The sequence below is a fragment of the Hemiscyllium ocellatum genome, chromosome 16 (genome assembly GCF_020745735.1).
Source record: "Hemiscyllium ocellatum isolate sHemOce1 chromosome 16, sHemOce1.pat.X.cur, whole genome shotgun sequence".
In the NCBI taxonomy this organism is placed as follows: domain Eukaryota; kingdom Metazoa; phylum Chordata; class Chondrichthyes; order Orectolobiformes; family Hemiscylliidae; genus Hemiscyllium; species Hemiscyllium ocellatum.
Window position 1 is genome coordinate 1,622,378 of NC_083416.1, and position 21,444 is coordinate 1,643,821.

Here is a 21,444-nt window from a genome sequence, read left to right on the forward strand (position 1 = left end):
TGTCTTTCATGTGTTAACCAATCCTCAGTATCCAGTATACATTATCCACAGTACTGTGAGCTCCTATCTTGTGCAATAATCCTTTATGTGGCACCTTACTGAGTGCCTTCTGGAATTCTAAATACATAACATCTCCCGGTTCCCCTCCATTAACCCTGATTGTTATACCTTCAAAGTACTACCCCAAGCTTTTTAAACGTGATCTCCTTTTCACCAAACCATCTTGACTCTGTTTGCTTTTTCTAAATATCCTGCTCCTTCTTCATTAAGAATTTTCCCAATGACAGGCTAACTGGCCGTTCATTTTCTCCTTTCTGCCTCCCTGCATTTTTGAACAAGAGCTTCACATTAATAGTTTTCTAATCCCTCGGAAACTTGCCCAGAATCTGGAATATTTTGAGCAATGTCTCCACTATCTCTGCAGCCACTTCCTGTGACAAATCTTGGATGGGGGCTATCAGAGTTCTTGTGTTTTGGCTGCTTTTCGTCCCATTCATTTGTCAAATACTTTGTTACTCATCATTGAGACTGTGACAGGATCTTTCCTCTTATTGGCACCTTCCTTACCATCTTTTGGATGTATATCGTAACCTCCACCATGAAGACCAAATGCAAAATATTGATTTAAATTACCCACCACCATTTCCCATTATTAATTATTCATTTCCATCCTCTCAGGGTCCCAAACTTACTTGAGCTACTCTACTTCATTTTTTTTAATGTTTTTGCCAATTTACTAACATCATGAATTGAATCCCTCTTTATAGTCACCTGCTGCTGGCTCCTAAGAGCAAAGTCCCATTCCTGTGGCCTACCACTCGTTTTTGCCAGTCTGTTTGTCTTAGTTTTTGATACTCTCCTTAGCTGTCTTAGTCAACCAAAAGTGATTCATCCTTTTCCAGTCCCTTGCAACCAAAACAAACCTTTACTGAACAAAATGAAATATTTGCTGAAATGTCTGTCACTGACATTCCCATTTGCCTGTAGACAGTTCTTTTCTCACCCTCCATAGTCGTCCTTGTTTAAGTTGAAGACACTGGTCTGAGACCTGATTTGCTCACTCACCGGTTATGTTTGAAGTTATGCAATGTTACCCCAGAGGATCGGTAACTACAACATCTCTTATTAATTTTTTTAAAAATTCATTTATGGAATGAGGGTGTTGCTGGCTATTTAATGCCCATCCTGAATTGCCCAGAGGGCAGGTAAGAATCAACCACATTCCTGTGGCTCTGGACCAGTTGCCATAAAATTATAGAATCTCTATCGTGTGGAAGGAGGCAATTCGGCCCATCAAGTCCACACCAACCCTCTGATAAGCATCCTACCTAGGGATGTGCAGGCTGGTTGGATTAGCCATGGGAAATGGGGGGTGGGATGCTCTTCGGAGAGTCGGTGCAGACTTGACAGGCTGAATCAATTCTTTTTGTACTGTAAGGATTGCACCATCATCCACGCAATCTGGGCCTCACCAGGAGGAAGAACCTCATACCTGTTAGACAAGGACACTGGCTAAGGTTCCTCAAAGATTTAAATTCTCAATCTCCATACACCCAATTACACCATTCTGTCAGTGACCACAGGCTGAATTTAACATAATTAATCTAAGGGGTATGATTACAACATTGTCTCGGTTTTTCTCCCCTTCCCTGATTTATATTGCAATGTCCACAGCTCAGGCTCCAACTCATCGACAGTGAGCCAGAGTTCCTTGATGGCCAACACTTGCTGTGTTTGTGGTTACTATGGCTCACACTAGCATCCAGCAGCTCCCACACACTACAGTCGCAACACATCAACTGCCCAGCCCTCTCTATTCTACTTCATTAATTGAATTGTTAAATGTTTAATTTTGTTTACTTCCTGCTGATTTAAACTGCTTGGCCAATCAAAAGATACACAAGAAATACTCACCAGCCACTTCCCTGTTTTCCTGTGATGTCATATTGTTACTGCAAAGTTATGTCTCTCTGTCCAAATTCTGTGAGGACACGGGGTGGGTCTCATTTATGGAAGCCTGGTGTAACTGTTAGGAAAGGTGCTAAATTTAAGAAAAAGGGGATGCTCTTTAGAAGGCCTCAACTCCAATGTCCCTTTTACTTTCCTGACCATTTGCCCCTTCCTCCTGTAACGTCCGCTTTTTATCATCTGACTTTGCTGTAAATCTTCACAGTGGCAGTCAGTTTCTTTGTCTGACTCCTTGCCCTGGTAGGAATGTGTCTGTGAGATACACCAGTCTAACTTATCTAGCTAATGCAGATAAGTCTGATTGATTTAACAATGTTTAGTCTTAGAATCATAGAATCCCTACAATGTGGAAACAGGCCATTAGGCCCAACAAATGACCCTCCTTGGGGTAACTCACCCTACCCTATTACTCTGCATTTAGCCCTGACTAATGCACCTAATCTCCACATTCCTGAATACCATGGGCAATTTAGCATGGCCAATTCACCTAGGCTGCACATCTTTGGACTGTGGGAGGAAACCGGAGCACCCGGAGGAAACCCATGCAGACACGGGGAGAATGTGCAATCTCCACACAGACAGTCACTCAAGGTGGAAATCAAAGCTATGAGGTAGCAGTGTTCACCACTGTGCCATTGTGTCGCCCATCTTGGGTTGCAGTTTCCTAGGGGCTAATAAAGCCCTTTGTGAGTGAAAATGGCATCACCCGCTGACTGTTCTTGATTACCTGGCAATTGAATGGCACAAACATTTCAGGAGGCAACCTGTGCTTCAGGGAAGTGACAGAGAAGTCATGCAGACACAAAGCATGCACAGTTTTGCCAAATTTCTGATGCATTGTGTGTCAAACTGATGACATATTATTGCAAGGCAGGATGTGTTACTGGAGTAAGTCCATTATAAGCTGGCAATTTAGCAATTTTTAATATAAACAGCATTTGTTATATGCTCTTAACATCCCTGACAAGTCTTTCCTCCTTATTGTTCAGCTGGTGGTCTACAGGAAATTGCCACAAAGTTTGACAACCAGAGTGTGATGTATGGATTCTGCAGTATCAAGGATTCTGGCTCTGGCCTGCCGAAATATGTCCTCATAAACTGGGTAAGTAAACAATCCCTTCCTTCACGGTCCTGCTGTGGTGTGTTAATAGATGCAAAACCTGCACAATTGAGACCATCTTTACCAAGATCCAGAAGGGTGTGCTGGCACATGTTTTAGTTTACCAGTTACAGAATCTAATCAATGCTTTCCCCTCCATCCCTTTGTCACCTCCTGGCTTCATTACTGTTTACTTGCTGCCAGCATCCTGCGTGAACCATTTATTAACTTCAACCCATTCAAATTTCTACTGCACATGTTATTTCTCTATCCAACCCCATCTCATCCATTGGCTCTGTGCTTGCATTGACTTCTAATCCTTCGTGAGATCACATTTAAAATTCTTACTTTTATGTTCTTGTTGTATTTCTATAACTTTTTACATCGCTGCGTGATCAATACCCAGCAACAACTCCCCGGCACCCCTCCCCTACCTCCAACCACTCAAATCTCTATTCCTCTGACTTGGAAGTCTTCTCTCACCCTCTCTCTTTTCATGCCAGCTTTGATCAGTATGCTTTCAGCTGCCAAGATATTGTGCTCTTGAAATCCCTCCCTATCACCATCTCTCCATCTCCTTCATTTCTTTTAAGTCCTCTTTAAAACTCGTTTATTACCAGGTTTCTCCAGATTTTCAGATTACCCTTCTGAAAGTCTCTGTACTTTTGGCTTGGAGTAAATTTTGTCTTTCCCTTATACCTCTATGAATCACTATTTGCCATTTTAGATTATAAGTATGCTACATAAATGCAAATTGTTCAGTAGATGAACATGTTTGTTCGGCGTGTTGAGCTGAAATACGTAATTTATATTTTTGACTATTTCTCCTGCCTACATTCTGTGTGGTTCATCATTATGTGCTTCATATTGGAGTAAAGGGTCCTTTTATGTTGGGTCAAGGGCATAATTATCCTGCCCTCAAGCATTGAAACTCATGTGTAATGTACTTGGCAGGGAATGGGAACGTTCTCTTATTTCCGGAGGCTCTCACTTGGTGTGGGTTAACAGTAGCATAGTTCAGAACCCTGTGAGATCATTAGGACCGGTCTTGACCTTCATCAGTGCCACTGCGATTAATTATTTCCGGAGAAAATCTTTAAACAGAGTCTGCCACTGCCGATGGCAATGCGATAAGCACATAAAAGGTTGGGCTTTAAAAGTTACCATTCGATAGATTTGGCACTGATTGTACTTGAAGCAGTGTTCAGTGTGTCCCCTGCTGTGGGAAAATGTGCAAGTCAATCTTTATGCATAAACCTATGGAGAAAGTGAGGACTGCAGCTGCTGGAGATCAGAGTCAAGAGTGTGGTACTGGAAAAGCACAGCAGGTCAGGCAGCATCCGAGGAGCAGGTGAGTCAACATTTCAGCATAAGCCCTTCATCAGGAAGCCTGAAATGTCGATTCTCTTGCTCCTCAGAAGCTGCCTGACCTGCTGTGCTTTTCCAGCATCACACTCTCAACACAGTAATTTATGGACCTGTCAGCAGTGTATGGTTCTAAAGTATTTCTTGGTCTATATTCTCATTGAACACAGTAACATTTTTCAGTAGTTCTCACCTGTTTTTTTACATTGTGTTTCAAGTTTCTGTCTGTCATTAACTCTCTCTTGTAGGCCCGAGTGTGTATGCAATCAACTTCCACATAGTCATAGAGATGTACAGCACGGACACAGACCTTTCGGTCCAACCCGTCCATGCCGACCAGATATCCCAACCTAATCTAGTCCCATTTGCCAGCAATTGCACAATATCCCTCTAAACTCTTCCTATACATATATCCATCCAGATGCCTTTTAAATATTATAATTGTACCAGCCTCTACTACTTCCCCTGACAGCTCATTCCACACACGCATGTGTGAAAAAGCTGCCCCTTCGGTTCCTTTTACATTATTCCCCTCTCACTCTAAACCTATGCCTTCTAGTTCTGAACTCCCCCACCCCAGGGAAAAGATCTTGTCTATTTACCCTATTCATCCCCTCATGATTTTATAAACCTCTATAAGGTCACCCCTCAGCCTTTGACTTCCAGGGAAAACAGGCCCAGCCTGTTCAGCCTCTCCCTGTAGCTCAAACTCTCCAACCCTGCCAACATCCTTGTAAATTTTTTCTGAACCCTTTCAAGTTTCTCAACATCTTTCTGATACAAGGGAGACCAGAATTCCAAAATTGGTCTATACAGCAGCAACATGACCTCCCAACTCCTATACTCAATGGTCTGTCCAATAAAAGAAAGCATAACATCATTAGAAATATTATTTTGAAACCATCCCCAAAATAATACCTGAGAATTGAAACTGATAATGTAGAGATTTGTGAGAAGGAGCCTATGTCCTAACACTCAAATGTATACGCTCCTAATTTGGCAATTACATCAATCAAATGGAATTGAATAAGATTTACAGTATCCTCTTCTTTTTTATTAATTACTTTATTTATTAGCATTTAATTCTTTCTGTCCATTTATCATTCTAATAATGAGCACGTTGCTGAAATGAGATCTGAAGTTGGCCCAGCAGTCCCCTCAGATTTGTTAGTGAGCACAAAAATGATTTTCCTTTTCCAAAGAGCTGCTTCCCTACACCAATCAAATCTGAGTAACTGCTTCAGTACCGTCATAAGGATAAACACTTATCTATCTTCCCAATTCACATCTGGATGTGAAGAACTGATCTTCTCGTACAATCTCCAAGAGAAGCCACAATGCAGCTCCTGCCCCCTGCAGTGGTATGAAGAGATGCTCCTTGTACAATTCCAAAAACAAACCCTCTTTTGACCAGATATCCTAAGTAAATTTAGACCCACCTGCCTGCACTTGGCCCATTTCCCTGTAAGCCCTTCCTATTCATGTACTCATCCAGATGCCTTTTAAATGTTGGAATTGTTTCAGCTTCCACCACTTCCTCTGGCAGCTCATTCCACATACACACCACCCTCTGGGTGAAAACGTTGCCCCTTAGTTCCCTTTTAAACAAATTGGACAAAGGTCTGTTTACGTGCAGTACATCTCTATAATGTCTTGAACTCGTGCAAGTTATTTTAAAAAATAGTGTTTTTAAGTGTAAATGGGGTGAGAAAAGTCCCAGAGGATAACTCCTTTTAATCAATGTATGAAGTTATGAATTTTGGTTAAAGCAGAATTTGAGAGATCCTTGTATTTTTCTTATTTAGGTTGGTGAAGATGTTGATGATATTCGAAAATGTACATGTGCTAGTCATGTGCCAACAATTGCAGACTTCTTTCAGGTAAGCATGTTTCTGCTGGTACTTTAGACCATCCTTCTCCATTACATAAAAATACATGTCCCAGGTTCAGCTTGGTCATTGGCATTGAATTTGCCAGATCAGCGAAGGTACACTGCTCCCAAATTTCTAAGTTTAGCCACTATGGTTTTTTGCTGCTGTATTTTGGATAGATCAAAGTATGTTCACCAACTGCCCCACACTCTGTTGCTTAATCAGCTCCTTGAGTCTGAAGACATTTCATGCACTCCAGGAGTAAAATGATTGATTGAATAGTGAAGTGTATAAATCCCTCACTTATTCTGATCTTTGGTACAATCTACCAGATGTAATCCTAGCCACCATCATGAGATGAAATTGCTGTTCAATAACTAAAAGATCAGATTCTTTGGATACAGCAATGGTTGGCCAATTTAAAAAGTATTTATTTAAACACCAGGAACTCTTACAGCCAAAGTTTGGTCAATTTAAGTTAGCTACTGATCAGAGCAGTAATAATTGGTGTCACCGGCCAGGAGTTGGCTTGCTGAAGAATTGTTAGAGATATGATAGTGCAGAATCAGCTATGGTTTCAGATCGTACCCACCATGCAGTGTTCGTCACAGAATAGAGATGTCAAGATTCAATTGCAATTTTTTACTCCTGTAGCTCACTGACGCTTGCAGACTAAGGTGTACATTTGAAGGATGGCTACACGGTAAAGTGTTTCAGGGTACCTGGCATTGTACAGAAAAAAATCAACACATTTACTACAGGACGGAGAAAAGGAAATGAAAATAGGGGAATGAGGGTTTTTTGAAAATCCTTGTAAAAGCTTCAAACAATTGTACCTAATCTGAACCTTGTCTTGCCCTTCACCCTCTGCTATGTTCCAAACAGGGTGCAAATGTCATTGTGAATGCCAGCAGTCCCGAGGATGTAGACTCAACTGCTATTCGTCAGAAGCTGACCAATGGCACGATGCATATTTCAAGCCCAGTTTTGCGCCGGCTCCACCTGAAAGAAGATGATGATTTACTGGGTCCAGTGGTGAGTAAAGGACAAAGACATGGATTCTCATTGCAGAGGGCGGAGAACAGAGCTGAGTGGTTTTCGGAGCTGATACCCATCTGTAAGGGAAATTAATCAAAGTTAAGATGTAAATGTGGGTGAAGCCATGATTGGCACGATGATGGAGTGACAGGGGGCTGGGTGAAGTTGAGGCTGAGGCTCCCACTTTTCAGAGACAGACAGTCCTACACCGAAGAACTGTCACTGAATCAAAGAGCCAACAGCGCCGCCGTGAATGGTGGCCACTGAAGAGACTGCCGCTGTTCCCAGACTCAAGCTGCAATGGATCTTGTAGAAGGAAGGGAGTGAGGTCGACACACGAAGGCAGTTTGGGAGGGATGGTGATCTGCAGGCCCTTTCTGCTGCGGCCTGTCCATGGAGCACAGGGAACCCAATCATGAGGCATTCCTTCCCAAAGTATGCAGTCAGTTCATCATCATATACTTAACAGTTGGGCACTGTGCCATTCTAAAATACCAGTCAGTAGTAGAAAGAGGCCTTTGACTGTCCATCAGTTATCCTCTTTTGTGCTTCAGTTGACCCATAGGTACACAGGCCTCTTGATTCCTATTGTGTTGTCTGTAAGTTACCAGTAGAGGAGATTACAGTGTTCAGGGCTGATGGACACTGCCTCGCCCAGTCTCACACTTGTTTATACATTCCTTGTTTACCAGCTTGCTTCCAGGGCAAGTGGTAAAATTCAATTTATTCCCTCTATACAGTCAGTGCAGGGCCTCTTGAGCTGTGTTTTATTTACTGCTTCTTTCTAATCCTTTTTCTTTCCTACGAATTTGATCTTAAGTATCCGTAGCTAGGTACCGAAGTAGGTACTGCATTGCAGCAACTGTAAACGTTTCACTGTACTCGCTTGAGTACATGTGACTATAAAGTTAATTCAGTTCAATTCTAAAGCACAAAACGCCAGAACTGTGTTAATATTCATTTTTACCTGGTATGGAATTGCCATGTTTCAGCCTGAATTTAACCACAGAGTATGGAACCACTTTAACCTTTCATTGTTAACCTCAACCATCCCTCTCCACTTTGGGGTACAATTGATTGATTCATTCTTCTGAGTTGGAAATAACAAAAAGGAGCTAGTCAGGAGTCCCACTGATTCCTGCACTTCAGTTTTTTCTTGCCATACTAACGGATGTTTCTGATGTATATGTTCATGTGCAGGGCACGACATACCAGAAGACAAATGCTGCTATTGAAATGAAGCGAATCAACCGAGAATTGTTCTGGGCGCAGGCGAAGGTACGGCTCCTTACTGTCACCACTTCAGCAACCAATAGGTGACTTTGCCGACTGTGCAGGAATTTTAGTTCAGCAAAGGGCAATACAGAGGCTTAGTTATCCTCCCCCTACATAATGATCTTTCAGCAAAACATTCCGTGTCTAAGGAATGTGAAAACGTCACTAGAATTCTAGTGACAGAGAATGATTGGAATCAGCAGTTTCCCTGACCTAGCCAGGATGGCAGGCATCAGCACAGAGGGACATGGATTCCCGCTCCACGGAATGGCACACGGCCCCGCCCAGGTTTCCTGCATGTGAGCTCAATCAATTCAACCATGCAATCAGCCCTTTTCATGTATTTTAAAATTAAGGTCATTTTGAACAAAACCAGCAACAGCACAGACCACCAGTTAGCATCTGTGGATCCAACATTCCCTCTTGTCTTGTACAGTAAACTTTCTATTATCCAGCATCTGTGGACCAGGAGTGTGCTGATTGGTCAAATATTCCAATTAATCAATGTAAAACCACACACTTAAGTAATAGAAACATAATGTGGGGTATACACATCACTGTTATACTTTATTTACAGCATGAATCACTTAAATAATAATGCAGCTTTGCCTTAAATAAAACTTACCTTCCTCTCACTCTCAGCTGACTACCCTGACATCGTGGTATTTGAGGAGAAATTGACTCAAAATTGAATCAACTGTTGATCTTTCATGTAGCAATTTGATTGAACAATAAGTATATTTACATTGAGGTAAATAAATGAAATAAACTGTAATAATTGGATGGAATAACGCTGGGTAAAAACAAGTACTGCAGATGCTGGAAACCAGAGTCTAGATTAGAGTGGTGCTGGAAAAGCGCAGCAGGTCAGGCAGCATCCGAGGAGCAGGGAAATTGATGTTTTGGGTAAAAGCCCTTCATCAGGAATTGAGGATGGAATAATGCAGCAAACCTTCCAGTATTTGAGGGATATAATTTCATAGAATCCATACATTCACTAATCTGTACAATGTGGAAGCAGGCCATTCTGCCCATCGAGTCCACACTGACTCTCCAAGGAGCATCCCATCCAGACCCAACCCCCTACCCTATCCCCTTAACTCTGCACTTACCCTGGCTAAGTCACCTAACCTACACATCTCTGGACGCTATGGGGCAATGTAGACTCACCAATCCACCTGACCTGCACATCTTTAGACTGTGGGAGGAAACCAGAGCACCCGGAGGAAATCCATGCAGACACGGGGAGAATGTGCAAACTCCACACAGACAGTCGCCTGAGGCTGGAATGGGACCTGGGTTCCTGGTGCTGTGAGGCAGCAGTGCTAACCACTGAGCCGGTTTCTGCTGGTTTATCACGAGAGCTGGTTTATAAAGTGCTAGTTAAAACAAATTTTGCTGTACTTCACTTTACTCTTCTCCCTTTGTTAGTAACAATTTCCTTAAGCACAAGAGAGAATCATAGGTTTACTTATCAACGGTATCACCACCCTTTCCTGGGAGTCAGTGTTAGATCTCAGCTGGATAGTGGGGATGAGCAATTGATCACTGTAAATCTCATTGACTGCTGTGTGAGAGATGCAGTCTATCTAAAGCACGCTGCTACTATTTGGGAATCCCATGTTAAAATAGCAGTGGTTCCCAACCTTTTCAGTTTCAAGGCATGCTTGAATGCGACAAACACATCTTTCAGCTGAGTTGATTGCTCATAAACATTACTTTTACTTGCACTTATGCAAGTCCACACTTGGACAAGTCCAAATTTCCATGCATGCACTGTGTTGGAAATCTCTCTGAATGCAGGGATCTGGAGGCTTGTGCATGTGCGGTTGATCAGAACATCTTGTGTCAGCAGCTGCTTGCACTAATAAACACTGAGGGTCTGGAAGTGATCGGTGTATATGAAGACAGCTTCAGTGTGCCGCTGAAGTGTTGCTGCTTCCCAAGCCTTTCACCGGTACACTTCTCATCTTGGCAAGGTGTTCTGAGACAAGATTCTACAGAAGTCTTGATAGAGACTCTACAGACTCTAGATAAGACACACAGAAACTAATGTACTCGCCACCATATAATAGCTGGAATGATAGAAAAGATGTGTAGGAAAGGCAAAGTTACAGTGATCATGGGGGGTTTCACTGTTCAGGTGGACTGGGAAAATCAGGGTCGGTCATGTTTCACAAGAAAAGGAATTGGTGGAACATCTGCAAGATGGCTTTTTGGAGCTGCTTATGGTGGAGCTCACTAGGAAACAGGTAAAAGAACAAAGAACAAAGAAAATGACAGCACAGGAACAGGCCCTTTGGCCCTCCAATTCTGCATCAATCCAGATCCTCTATCTAAACCTGTTACCTATTTTCTAAGGCTCTGTACCCCTCTGCTCCCTGCCCATTCATGTATCTGTCTAGAGACATCTTAAATGACACTATCGTGCCCACCTCTACCACCTCTGCTGGCAACGTGTTCCAGGCACCCACTACCTTCTGCGTAAAGGTATGCATTCATGCATTTCTCCCTTGTCCCCTCTCACCTTGAACTTGTGACCCCTAGTAACTGAGTCCCCTACTCTGGGAAAAAGCTTCTTGCTATCCACCCTGTCTATACCCCTCATGATTTTGTAGACCTCAATCAGGTCCCCATTCAACCTCTGTCTTTCTAATGAAAATAATCCCAATCTACTCAACCTTTCTTCATAGCTAGCACCTTCCATTCAAGGCAACATCCTGGTGAACCTCCTCTGCACCCTCTCCAAAACATCCACATCTGTTTGGTAATATGGCAACCAGAGCTGTACACAGTATTCCGAACATAGCTAAACCAAAGTCCTATGCAACTGTAACATGACCTGCCAATTCTTGTACTCAATACCTCATCTGATGAGGAAAGCATGCCGTATGACTTCTTGACCACTCTATAGACCTGTGTTGCCACTTTCAGGGTACAATGGACCTGAACACCCAGATCTCTCTGTACATCAGGTTTTGCCAGGGCTTTTCCATTTACCATTTAGTTCGCTCTTGAATTGGATCTTCCAAAATGTATCACCGCGCATTTGCCCAGATTGAACTCCATCTGCCATTCTCTGCCCAGCTCTCCAATCTATCTATATTCTGCCATATTCTCTAGTGGTCCCCTTCGCCACCTGCTACTCCAACAATCTTAGTGTCATCTGAAAACCCACTCATCAGGCCACCTATACCTTCCTCCAAATCATTTATGTATGTCACAAACAACAGTGATCTCCGCACGGATCCCTGTGGAACATCACTGGCCACAGGTCTCCATTTTGAGAAACTCCCTTCCACTACTACTTTCTGTCTCCTATTGCCCAGCCCGTTCTCTATCCATCTAGCTAGTACACCCTGAACCCCATGCTTAACTTTTTCCATCAGCCTACCATGGGGAACCTTATCTAATGCCTTACTGAAGTCAATACTTGATTTAGTGTTGTGCAAAGAAGCAAACTTGATAAGGCAGCTTAAGGTGAAGAAACCCTTAGGAGGCAGTGATCAAAATATGATCAAACTCGCTCTGCAGTTTGAGAGAGAAAAGATAGAATAAAGGCAACTACAGAGGCACGAGGGAAGAGTTGTCTAGAACTGACTGGGTGAAGAGCCTAGCAGGAAAGACAGTGGAACAGCAATGGCAGGAGTAATTTAGGAGACACAACAGAGGTTCATCCCGAGGAAAAAGAAACATGGAGCAGGGAGAATGAGGCAACCGTGGCTGACGAGGGAAGTCAGGGACAGCGTAAAAGTAGTGAAGAAGCTTACAAAGACCAACAGAGGGCAACAAAAAAAGAAATCGGGAGAGAGCAGATTAAATCTCAGCATAAGCTAGCCAGTAATATAAAGGAAGACTGTAAGACTTTCTTTGGATATAAGAAAATAGAGGCAAAAGTGAATATTGGGCTGCTGGAAAATGACACTGGAGAGATAGTAGTGGAGAACAAAGAAATGGCTGAGGAACTGAACAATTGCTTCACGTCAGTCTTCACAGTGGAAGACACGAGTAATTTCCCAAAAATTCAAGAGAGTGAGGGTGGCAGAGCTGAGTAAGGTGGCTATCATCAAGGAGAAGATGATAGAAAACCGAATGGCGTGAAGGTGGATAAATCACCTGGACCAGATGAACTACACCCCAGAGTTCTAAGGGAGGTAGCTGAAGAGATAGTGAAAGCATTAGTGATAATCTTTAAAGAATCACTACAGTCCGGGGGAGTCCCAGAGGCCTTGAAAATCCTATTTAAAAAGGGAGTAAGACTGAAAATGATACTCCAATTAGCCTAACCTCAGTCGTGCATAAGATCCTGGAGTCCTTCATGAAGGATGAGCTTTCTGAATACTTGGAAGTGTGTGGTAAAGTAGGGCAGAGTCAGCATGGTTTCATCAAGGATTGGTAATGCCTAACAAATTTGCTAGAACTTTTTGAGAAAGTAATGAGGAAATTCTCTTGTCAAGAGACAGAAGAAGGCTTATGTTAGGATGAGATGTGATGGCTCAGGGCATTTGCGAGTTACAAGTTAGCCCAGAAAGACCTAAAAGGAGAGCTAAGAAGAACCGGGGGGGACATGAGAAGTCATTGATAGGTAGGATCAAGGAAAACCCTAAGGCTTTTTACAGGTATTTCAGGAATAAAAGAATGAAAAGAGTAAGATTAGGGCCAATCAAGTGTAGTAGTGGAAAGTTGTGCGTGGAGTCAGAGAAGATAGGGGAAGCGCGCAATGAATACTTTTCATCAGTATTCACACAGGAAAAAGACAATGTTGTCAAGGAGAATACTGAGATGCAGGCTACTAAACTAGATGGGATTGAGGAACATAAAGAGGAGATGTTAGCAATTCTGTAAAGTGTAAAAATAGATAAATCCTGTGGGCCTGATGGGATTTATCCTAGGATTCTCTGGGATGCGAGGGAGGAGATTGCCTTTGGCTTTGACCTTTATGACGCCATTCTCTACAGGAATAGTGCCAGAAGACTTGGAGGATAGCAAATGTTGTCCCTTTGCTCGAGAAGGAGAGTAGAGACAACCCTGTTTAGTATTGACTTACTTCAGTTGTTGGTAAAGTGTTGTGAGAGATAGGATTTATAATCACCTAGCGAGGAATAAGTTGATTAGTTTAGATTGGTTTCCCTACAGTGTGGAAACAGGCTCTTTGGCCCAACCAGTCCACACTGACCCTCCAAAGAGTAACCCACCCAGACCCACTTCTCTCTGACTAATACTCCTATCACTACGGGCAATTTAGTATGGCCAATTCACCTGACTTGCACATCTTTGGACTGTGGGAGGAAACCAGAACACCCGGAGGAAACCCTCACAGACACGGGGAGAACGTGCAAACTCCACACAGACAGTCACCCGAGGCTGGAATTGAACCTGGGACCCTGGTGCTATGAGGCAGCAGTGCTAACCACTGAGCCACTGTGCCACCCCCATGCCAATTAGAGACATGGCAAATGGAGTTTAATGTAGAAAAGTGTGAAGTGATTCACTTTGGAAGGAGTAGCAGGAATGCAGAGTACAGGGCTAATGGTAAGATTCTCGGTAGTGTAGATGAGCAGAAGGATCTCGGTGTCCAGGTACCTAGATCCTTGAAAGTTGCCACCCAGATTGTTAGGGTTGTTAAGAAGGCATACGGTGTGTGAGCTTTTATTGGTAGAGGGATTGGGTTTCGGAGCCGTGAGGTCATGCTGCAGCTGTACAAAACTTTGTTGCAGCCACACTTGGCGTATTGCTTACAGTTCTGGTCACTGCATTATAGGAAGGATGTGGAAGCTTTGGACAGGGTTCAGAGGAGATTTACCAGGATGTTGCCTGATATAGAGAGGAGGTCTTACGAGGAAAGGCTGAGGGACTTGAGGATTTTTTTTGGATAGAAGAAGGTTGAGAGATGACTTAATTGAGACATATAAGATAATCAGAGGGACAGTGAGAGCCTTTTGCCTCGGATGGTGATGGCTAGCATGAGGGGACATAGCTTTAAATAGAGTGGTGATAGATATAGGACCGACATCAGAGGTAGTTTCTTTACTCAGAGAGTAGTAGGGATGTGGAACACACTGCCTGCAACAATAGTAGACTCATCAACATTAAGAGCTTTTAAATGGTCTTTGGATAGATATCTGGATGAGAATGGAATAGTGTTGGTTAGATGTGCTTCAGATTGGTTTCACTGGTCGGTGTAACATGGAGGGCCAAAGGGCCTGTACTGTGCTGTAATGTTCTATTCTAAATTAGACCAAGGAGAACCAATGGATGTTATCTACTTGGACTTCAAGAAGGCCTTTGAGGTGTACACAAGAAGCTACTGCGTACCATATGGGCTCATGGTGTTACAGGGCAAGCTGCTAACATGGATCAAAGCTTGGCTTTCTGGCAGAATGTAGAGTAGTGATAAAAGGGTCCTTCTCAGGGTGACAACCGGTGACAAGTGGTGGTCCACAAGACTTAGTTGGGAACACAATTTTTCATTTTATATATTAACGATCTAGGTGAAGGGCATTCTGGCTATGTTTGTAGATGATAAAATGATCAGTAGAGCAACAGACTGCGGAATAATTTGGACTGGTTAGAAGAGTGGGCAAAGAAGTGGCAGATAGAGTATAATGTGGGAAAGTAGGAGGCCATGTACTTTGGTAGGAAGAATAGAGACATTGATTATTTTCTAAATGGGGAGATACCTCAGAAGTCTGAAATTCAAAGAGACTTAGGAGTTCTAGTCCAGGTTTCACTCCGGGTAAGCTTGCAGGTTGAGTCAATAGTTAGGAAGGCAAATGCAATGATTGCTTTTATATTCAAGTCCTCTCAAAATAAATGCTATGATGTATTTCTGAGGCTCTATAAGGCTCTGGTCAGACCACTTTTGGAGTATTGTGCACAGTTTTGGGTCCAATATCTCAGGACAGATGTATTGGCCCTGGACCGTGTTCAGAGGACGTTCACGAGAATGATTCTAGAAATGAACAACTTAACATGTAAGGAACATTTGAGGACTCTGCCTATACTTGATGGAGTTTAGAAGGATGAGGGGGGGGATCTAATTGAAACATACAGCTTACTAAATGGCCTGGACAGAGCGGATGTTGGGAAGATGCTTCCGTTGATAGTAAAGACTAGGACCCGAGGGCACAGCCTTAGAGTAAAGAGGACACCCTTTAGAACGGAGATAAGGAGAGACTTCTTCAGCCAGAGAGTGGGGAATCTATGGAATTCATTGCCACAGAAAGCTGTGGAGGCCAGGTCATTGAGTTATTTAAGGCTGAGATATTTAGGTTCTTGATTGGAAAGGGGATCAAGGGTTACGGGGAGAAAGCAGGAGAATGTTGTTGAGAAACCTTTCAACCATGACTGAATGGCAGAGCAGACTTGATGGGCTGAACGGCCTAATTTCTGCTCCTTTGTCTTATGGTCTAATAATGGCTGTGACATAGTTTATTGGCAGATGGGAATCCTGGAGCAGCTGTCTCTCTCTTTGTCTCACGTACCTCATTGTTAAAATGTAAAGTAACCACAGTTTCACTATGGAAACTAATGGCTGTCATCTGTCAGTCACTTCTCTCTAGTTGTCCACCTTTACCTATGTGTTCATGTCCATTAACCATCTATATTCTCTCTCATTTGCATTGTGACTTTCCTTTGTTGCTTGCATCTAATATTCCTCCATGGTATTGAAATCATGGATATCAAATGGCATCTTTCCGTCTTTCACATTTCTAACTAGTCACTAAAATTTGTTTTCTACTTTTGAGCTCAAACTAGCTTGAATATATTTCCATTTTGATAATATCTCCTCCTCCACTTGGATTATGGGATTACAATGGCATGTCCAAAGCCTTTCAGACATTTGGGAAATAAAAGTAAATGTGCCTTCGCTGTGAATGATAATTGCTCTGTTTGTGTGCCATTGTTTAATTTCTCCTGCCAGTCTAGGTGAGAGATCAGAGACAGGTCCTGCAAACTATTCCAATTGTCTAGCTGCAAAAGTAAATGCAACCTTCAACAATATATGAATACAGATAATGCACCTCACTCACTAAAGGTCCAGGCTGCTCTCTCCTTCCTTGAAGAGTGCAATGTTCAAGTATTATTGTCTGTCAGAACTGTGTCCATTCCAGTCTAACATGTGCTCTATGCTTTAGAGAGAAGAGGAGCTGAGGAAAGAAGAGGAACGTAAGAAACTGATTGAGGAAAGAGAAAAATTTGAGAAAGAGAGGATGGAGCAAGAGAAGAAAGAACAAGAAAACAGAGAGCAAAGATACCGAGAACGAGAGAAACAGATAGAGGAAGAAAGGTATGCCTGACATTTGGGGAGCAGTGGATGGAGCAGTAATTATTGGAAATTTGCTTCTTACACCACGCACTCCAGGGGAATGCTGAGTGGCTGCACAGATGTCTAGTTTCCCAATGTTAATCAATGTTTAAGCCCTTTTGTACAGTAAAATAGGTCCAAAATGGCATTTAGAGCTCTTGTTCCATAAGAATGATTGCAATCAGTGTTTTTGAAATGTAAAAGAATGACAGCATGGAATGATTAAAGACTGTTTGAGAGAGTGACACAATCCTTGTTCATCCATTGTGAGCTTTGTGCCATCACCCAAGGCTAAACTGTTACTAATGTTTTCTTCCTAAACCAGATAGAATGAATGATAAAACACTCACTTTGAAATTACAATTTTTCTTTATTGTCTAGATGAAATGCTAAGCTCCTGAGTGATTTCAGCTGTCTATCTGGATAAATCTGTATTTCCAACTGTGAAGAATTCTTTATTCCCTTTTACTTTTTGTGTGTATTTTCATTTCCAAGGTGTGATAAATGTGGGATCTCAATTGGGCAGTGGTTCAGGTAATCACTCCAGTCTATGGGTGATGCCAAGCAGAGGCTAGACATCACTTACCTGATAGTAAAACACTTGGAAGGAGAGTTTTATTGAAGATGGTCTTACATTTTCCCCAGTGTCTGTCCCAGATTTATTCCAGTTATTAAGCAATCCATCCTGCTGCAGTCGAGCACTTTTCAAGGGAGCATATCGTTGAGAAAGCAGTCTGTCAGCTGCTCTGACTTGCTGCTCACCACACTGGCTTTGGACCATCGTAGTGCCATTCCCTTTGTTATATTACATTTCAGTTTTCCACAAGGATTAATTTGTATAATAACATTTATAATAAAATAATACTACAGTACAGAAGGAGACCATTTGGCCCATTGAGAGCGTCCCTGCTTTTTTGAAGAGCCATCCAATTAATTCCATTGTCTGTCCCTTTCTCCTTATGTGAGAAATATTTTCTCCTTTGGATATTATTCAGGCTGTTATTGAATTGATATCCACTCTCCTTTCAGGTAGTGCTTTCTAAATCTAACTACCAATACATAAAATTATTTCACCTCATTTCTCCTCTTGTACTTTAATCAATCACTTCAAATCTGTGCCGTCTGATGATCAATCCTTCAGCCAGTAGAAATGGTTCCTATTCGTTTAAACCACTAAACATCTGATGATTTTCAGCAGCTCAATCAGATCTCCTCTTGTGCATTTCCTAAGGACAATGATCCCACCTTGTCATGTGGCATTTCGCAAGAAGGTCTATTTTCTTGAATATATAAATAGTCATTCAGTCGTTCAGCCACCTTGCGTATTGCTGAACAAAGACACTTTGTCATGGCTGATCTCACGGAATAACAATGATGTTGGGCAACGGATGGAACTTTCTTTTGGGTGTATATTTTGCAATCTTTCAATCTGTGTTACAGTTAGATCGTTTGGTTTTATTTATTTGCTAATAAACCTCTGCTTCATTTTTCAATTGTGGGCATCACTGGCTGGGCCAGCATTAATTGCTCATTTCTGATTGCCCCTTGAGAAGGTGAGCATGAGCTGGTATTTATTGTTGAAGCAAAGTCTTCACCCTTGTATGCTCAAGTTTCAGTGAAAGGCCATCATTTTAAATTAGGAAACAAAATGATATAGCAGGCCAGTTTTCATTCTGGGACTTGACTTGTCCAGTACTAACATTAGCTGGGATCATAGCAAGTACATGAGAGAAGTGTGACTGGTTGACACACAGTATGCACGTTTACAAGTTGGTGTTCCCTTAAGTTAGTGACATACCAATGTTGACATTTTAGCTCGTGTCCTTTATAAGAAGTGAACTATTTTCCTGTTATGCTGTTGAAGCTACAGTCTTTTCTGTTTCTGTTTAAAGTTTAATAGCAATGCAATGTGTTATAAGGCCAGGACTGTAAGCATAAGTATGTGGAAATACTTTTTACTTAGCGTGTATGGTCTGTCTTCTGACAATTCGCTTTGTGATCCTTGAATGCTTTCCCATTGTTATTGTGCTGTTTGTTATCCCCAGCTTCCATGTTAGTGAATAGGAGGTAATGATGAAGAAATGAATTTTCACATTATATTTGCCCAATTTTCATGGAGTTTAATACTGTTAATCCACCTGTTGTGGGATAGTTTTTTTCTTATATTCAGTTTTACCAGGGCAAGACTGAAATTGGAATTATCGGCTGTCAGCAACATGAAAGTGGCTGCTTCTGAGCTCACTGTCAGTATTACACATCTGTTTAAGCATGATTTGGAGATGTCAGTGTTGGACTGGGGTGTACAAAGTTAAAAATCACACAACACCAGGTTATAGTCCAACAGGTTTAATTGGAAGCACTAGCTTTCAGAGCAACGCTCCTTCATCAGGTGATTGTGTGAAGCAGGTTTGCATGGAGTTTTTTTTGTCTGCGGGATGAGGGCGTCACTGGCTAAACCAGCATTTATTGCCCAGGGGGCAGATAAAGGTCAGCCCCATTGCTGTGGAACTGGAGTCACATGGAGGCCAGACCAGGTAAGGATGGCAGTTTCCTTCCCTGAAGGGCATTAGTGACCCAGATGGGTTTTTCCAGCAATCAGGAATGGATTCATGGTCATCATTAGACTCTTAATTCCAAATTTTTGTTGAATTCAAATTCCACCATCTGCCGTGGCAGGATTTGTACCTGGGTCTCTGGATTAACAGTCTAGCAATAATGCCACTAGGCTATTGCCTTCCTAAGTGGGAAGATGCTCAATTTAATGCTGTCATTTTCTCCTTCCAATCTTATCTGTGATATTGCCTTTTAATTTCACTATTTGTATTTTTTTTAATTTTAGGAAGAAACTGCAAAACCTGGAAGTTGATGAAATCAAATGTCCATCAAAACAGAACAACACCTGGGTCAGTGAGGCCTTTAGTTCTCCTTATAGATATTAATATATACCAATTACCTACTGATGACTGGCTGGCATTTCATTGGAACTGCCCCTTGGAGCAAAAAAGAGATTGCTTAACTGGTTCATTAACCGGAGTCCCCCAGTAAGTGTAACTCTGTGTTGACTGACTTGTACCTACCAGAGGCATTAATAAAACACTAGATTCCACCACTGCCTCCACTACATTCCTGTTGTTACAGACTTTTAGCAGAGTTTTGTAGAGTGTGAACAAGTGTCAACTCATTCCAGTAAAACTTCTTGACCCTTCTGGTGCCCTGTGTTTTGGGGTTTTGGAAAGATCTTGCACACAGAGGTATGAAGGACTTTGTACTCCAATTTTTTTAGCATCCTAACACCACCTCACCTACAGAATAAGTACTGCTTGTTCTGTATTAACTCGCTTAATAGCTTTAAGGAATAAATTTTAGAATATGGAGCTGTGTTGATCGAATAAAAGTTCATGGACCAAGTTAGACAGAGAAACACAAGGGAAAATCCCCTCCACTTAGTTCTATAACAGGTTCTCCACTTTGTTTCTGTATTGCTTTTAACTTAATTTACAATATGCAATCATTCAAAGAACAGAAGGATGTAACATGGTGTTCTGTAAAATTCATTATGCTGGTCTTTCACACTCTCTAGTTCTTTGACTTATTGGAAAGTGCTACCTACCTTGAGATATTTTGAATAAATATGAATGTGAGCTGACAGCATGCATTCACCAGTACTTTAAACAGTTATAATGCTCTCAATGCTAAACAGAAGCACATTTTTTTAAAAATGTGTTCATGAGACATAGCTATCACTGATTGGGTTAGCAATTACCGCACATCCATAATTGCCATGGAGAAGGGGGTAATGAGCTGCCTTATTGAACTCTTCTGGGGGTGTTGAGACAGCCACCCTTCGGAATTAGGAAAGGAGTTCCTTTTCAAGTTGTTGCTTTGTAGAGTTTGTATTGACTCTAAATAACAAATTCCTCCTTGGTTACCCATTGGTCAAGGAACCCTTGGTTGGAGGGAAACCCATCAAGAGAACAGATCATAGAATGCTCAAATGGTTGCAGCATTGTCCCATCATACACTTGCTGGCTTTCTGCAACTGTACCTAAGCTAGTCCCTTTCTCATTCATTCCTAATAACTCAGCAATTTGTTTTCCTCAGATGCTTATTCAATTGCTTTTGAAAGTCACACGTGTAACACTGTCAGGCTGTGCATTTCAAATCCTAACCACCTGTCCATATAAACTTTATTACTGCCTTTGGTATTTTGCTGTTCTTCAATCTGATTGTATAACCTCCTCGCTAATGAAAACACTTTCTCTCTATCTACTCTGAATGTCTCCATCCATTTTCTTTTCTCAACCTTCTGTTTTTCGAAGGAGAACAACTCCAGCTTCTTCTATCTATCGATGTATTGGAGATCTATTTGGAATTGTTCATGTAAATCCTTGCTGCACCCTCTCTAAAGTCTTCACATCCTAAATATGCTCCCCCAAATTTGACACAATACTCCAATTGCTTTACAAAGGTCATTGTAATTTTGTTATTCTTGTACTTCATAACTGTTCTCTATTTGTGCT

General features: G+C 42.0%; 1 protein-coding gene across 4 annotated transcripts in view; it reads left to right on the top strand.

The window, feature by feature from the left end:
* The window catches only part of dbn1 (drebrin 1), a 205,521-nt gene that overhangs the window by 148,030 nt on the left and 36,047 nt on the right, over nucleotides 1-21,444 (top strand). For all 4 annotated transcript variants that reach the window (XM_060836657.1, XM_060836658.1, XM_060836659.1 and 1 more), the window contains exons 3-8: nucleotides 2,958-3,070; nucleotides 6,238-6,312; nucleotides 7,189-7,338; nucleotides 8,542-8,619; nucleotides 16,755-16,906; nucleotides 19,764-19,827. In XM_060836657.1, coding sequence (XP_060692640.1) covers nucleotides 2,958-3,070; nucleotides 6,238-6,312; nucleotides 7,189-7,338; nucleotides 8,542-8,619; nucleotides 16,755-16,906; nucleotides 19,764-19,827 — 632 coding nt within the window. The remainder of the gene's footprint in view (nucleotides 1-2,957; nucleotides 3,071-6,237; nucleotides 6,313-7,188; nucleotides 7,339-8,541; nucleotides 8,620-16,754; nucleotides 16,907-19,763; nucleotides 19,828-21,444) is intronic.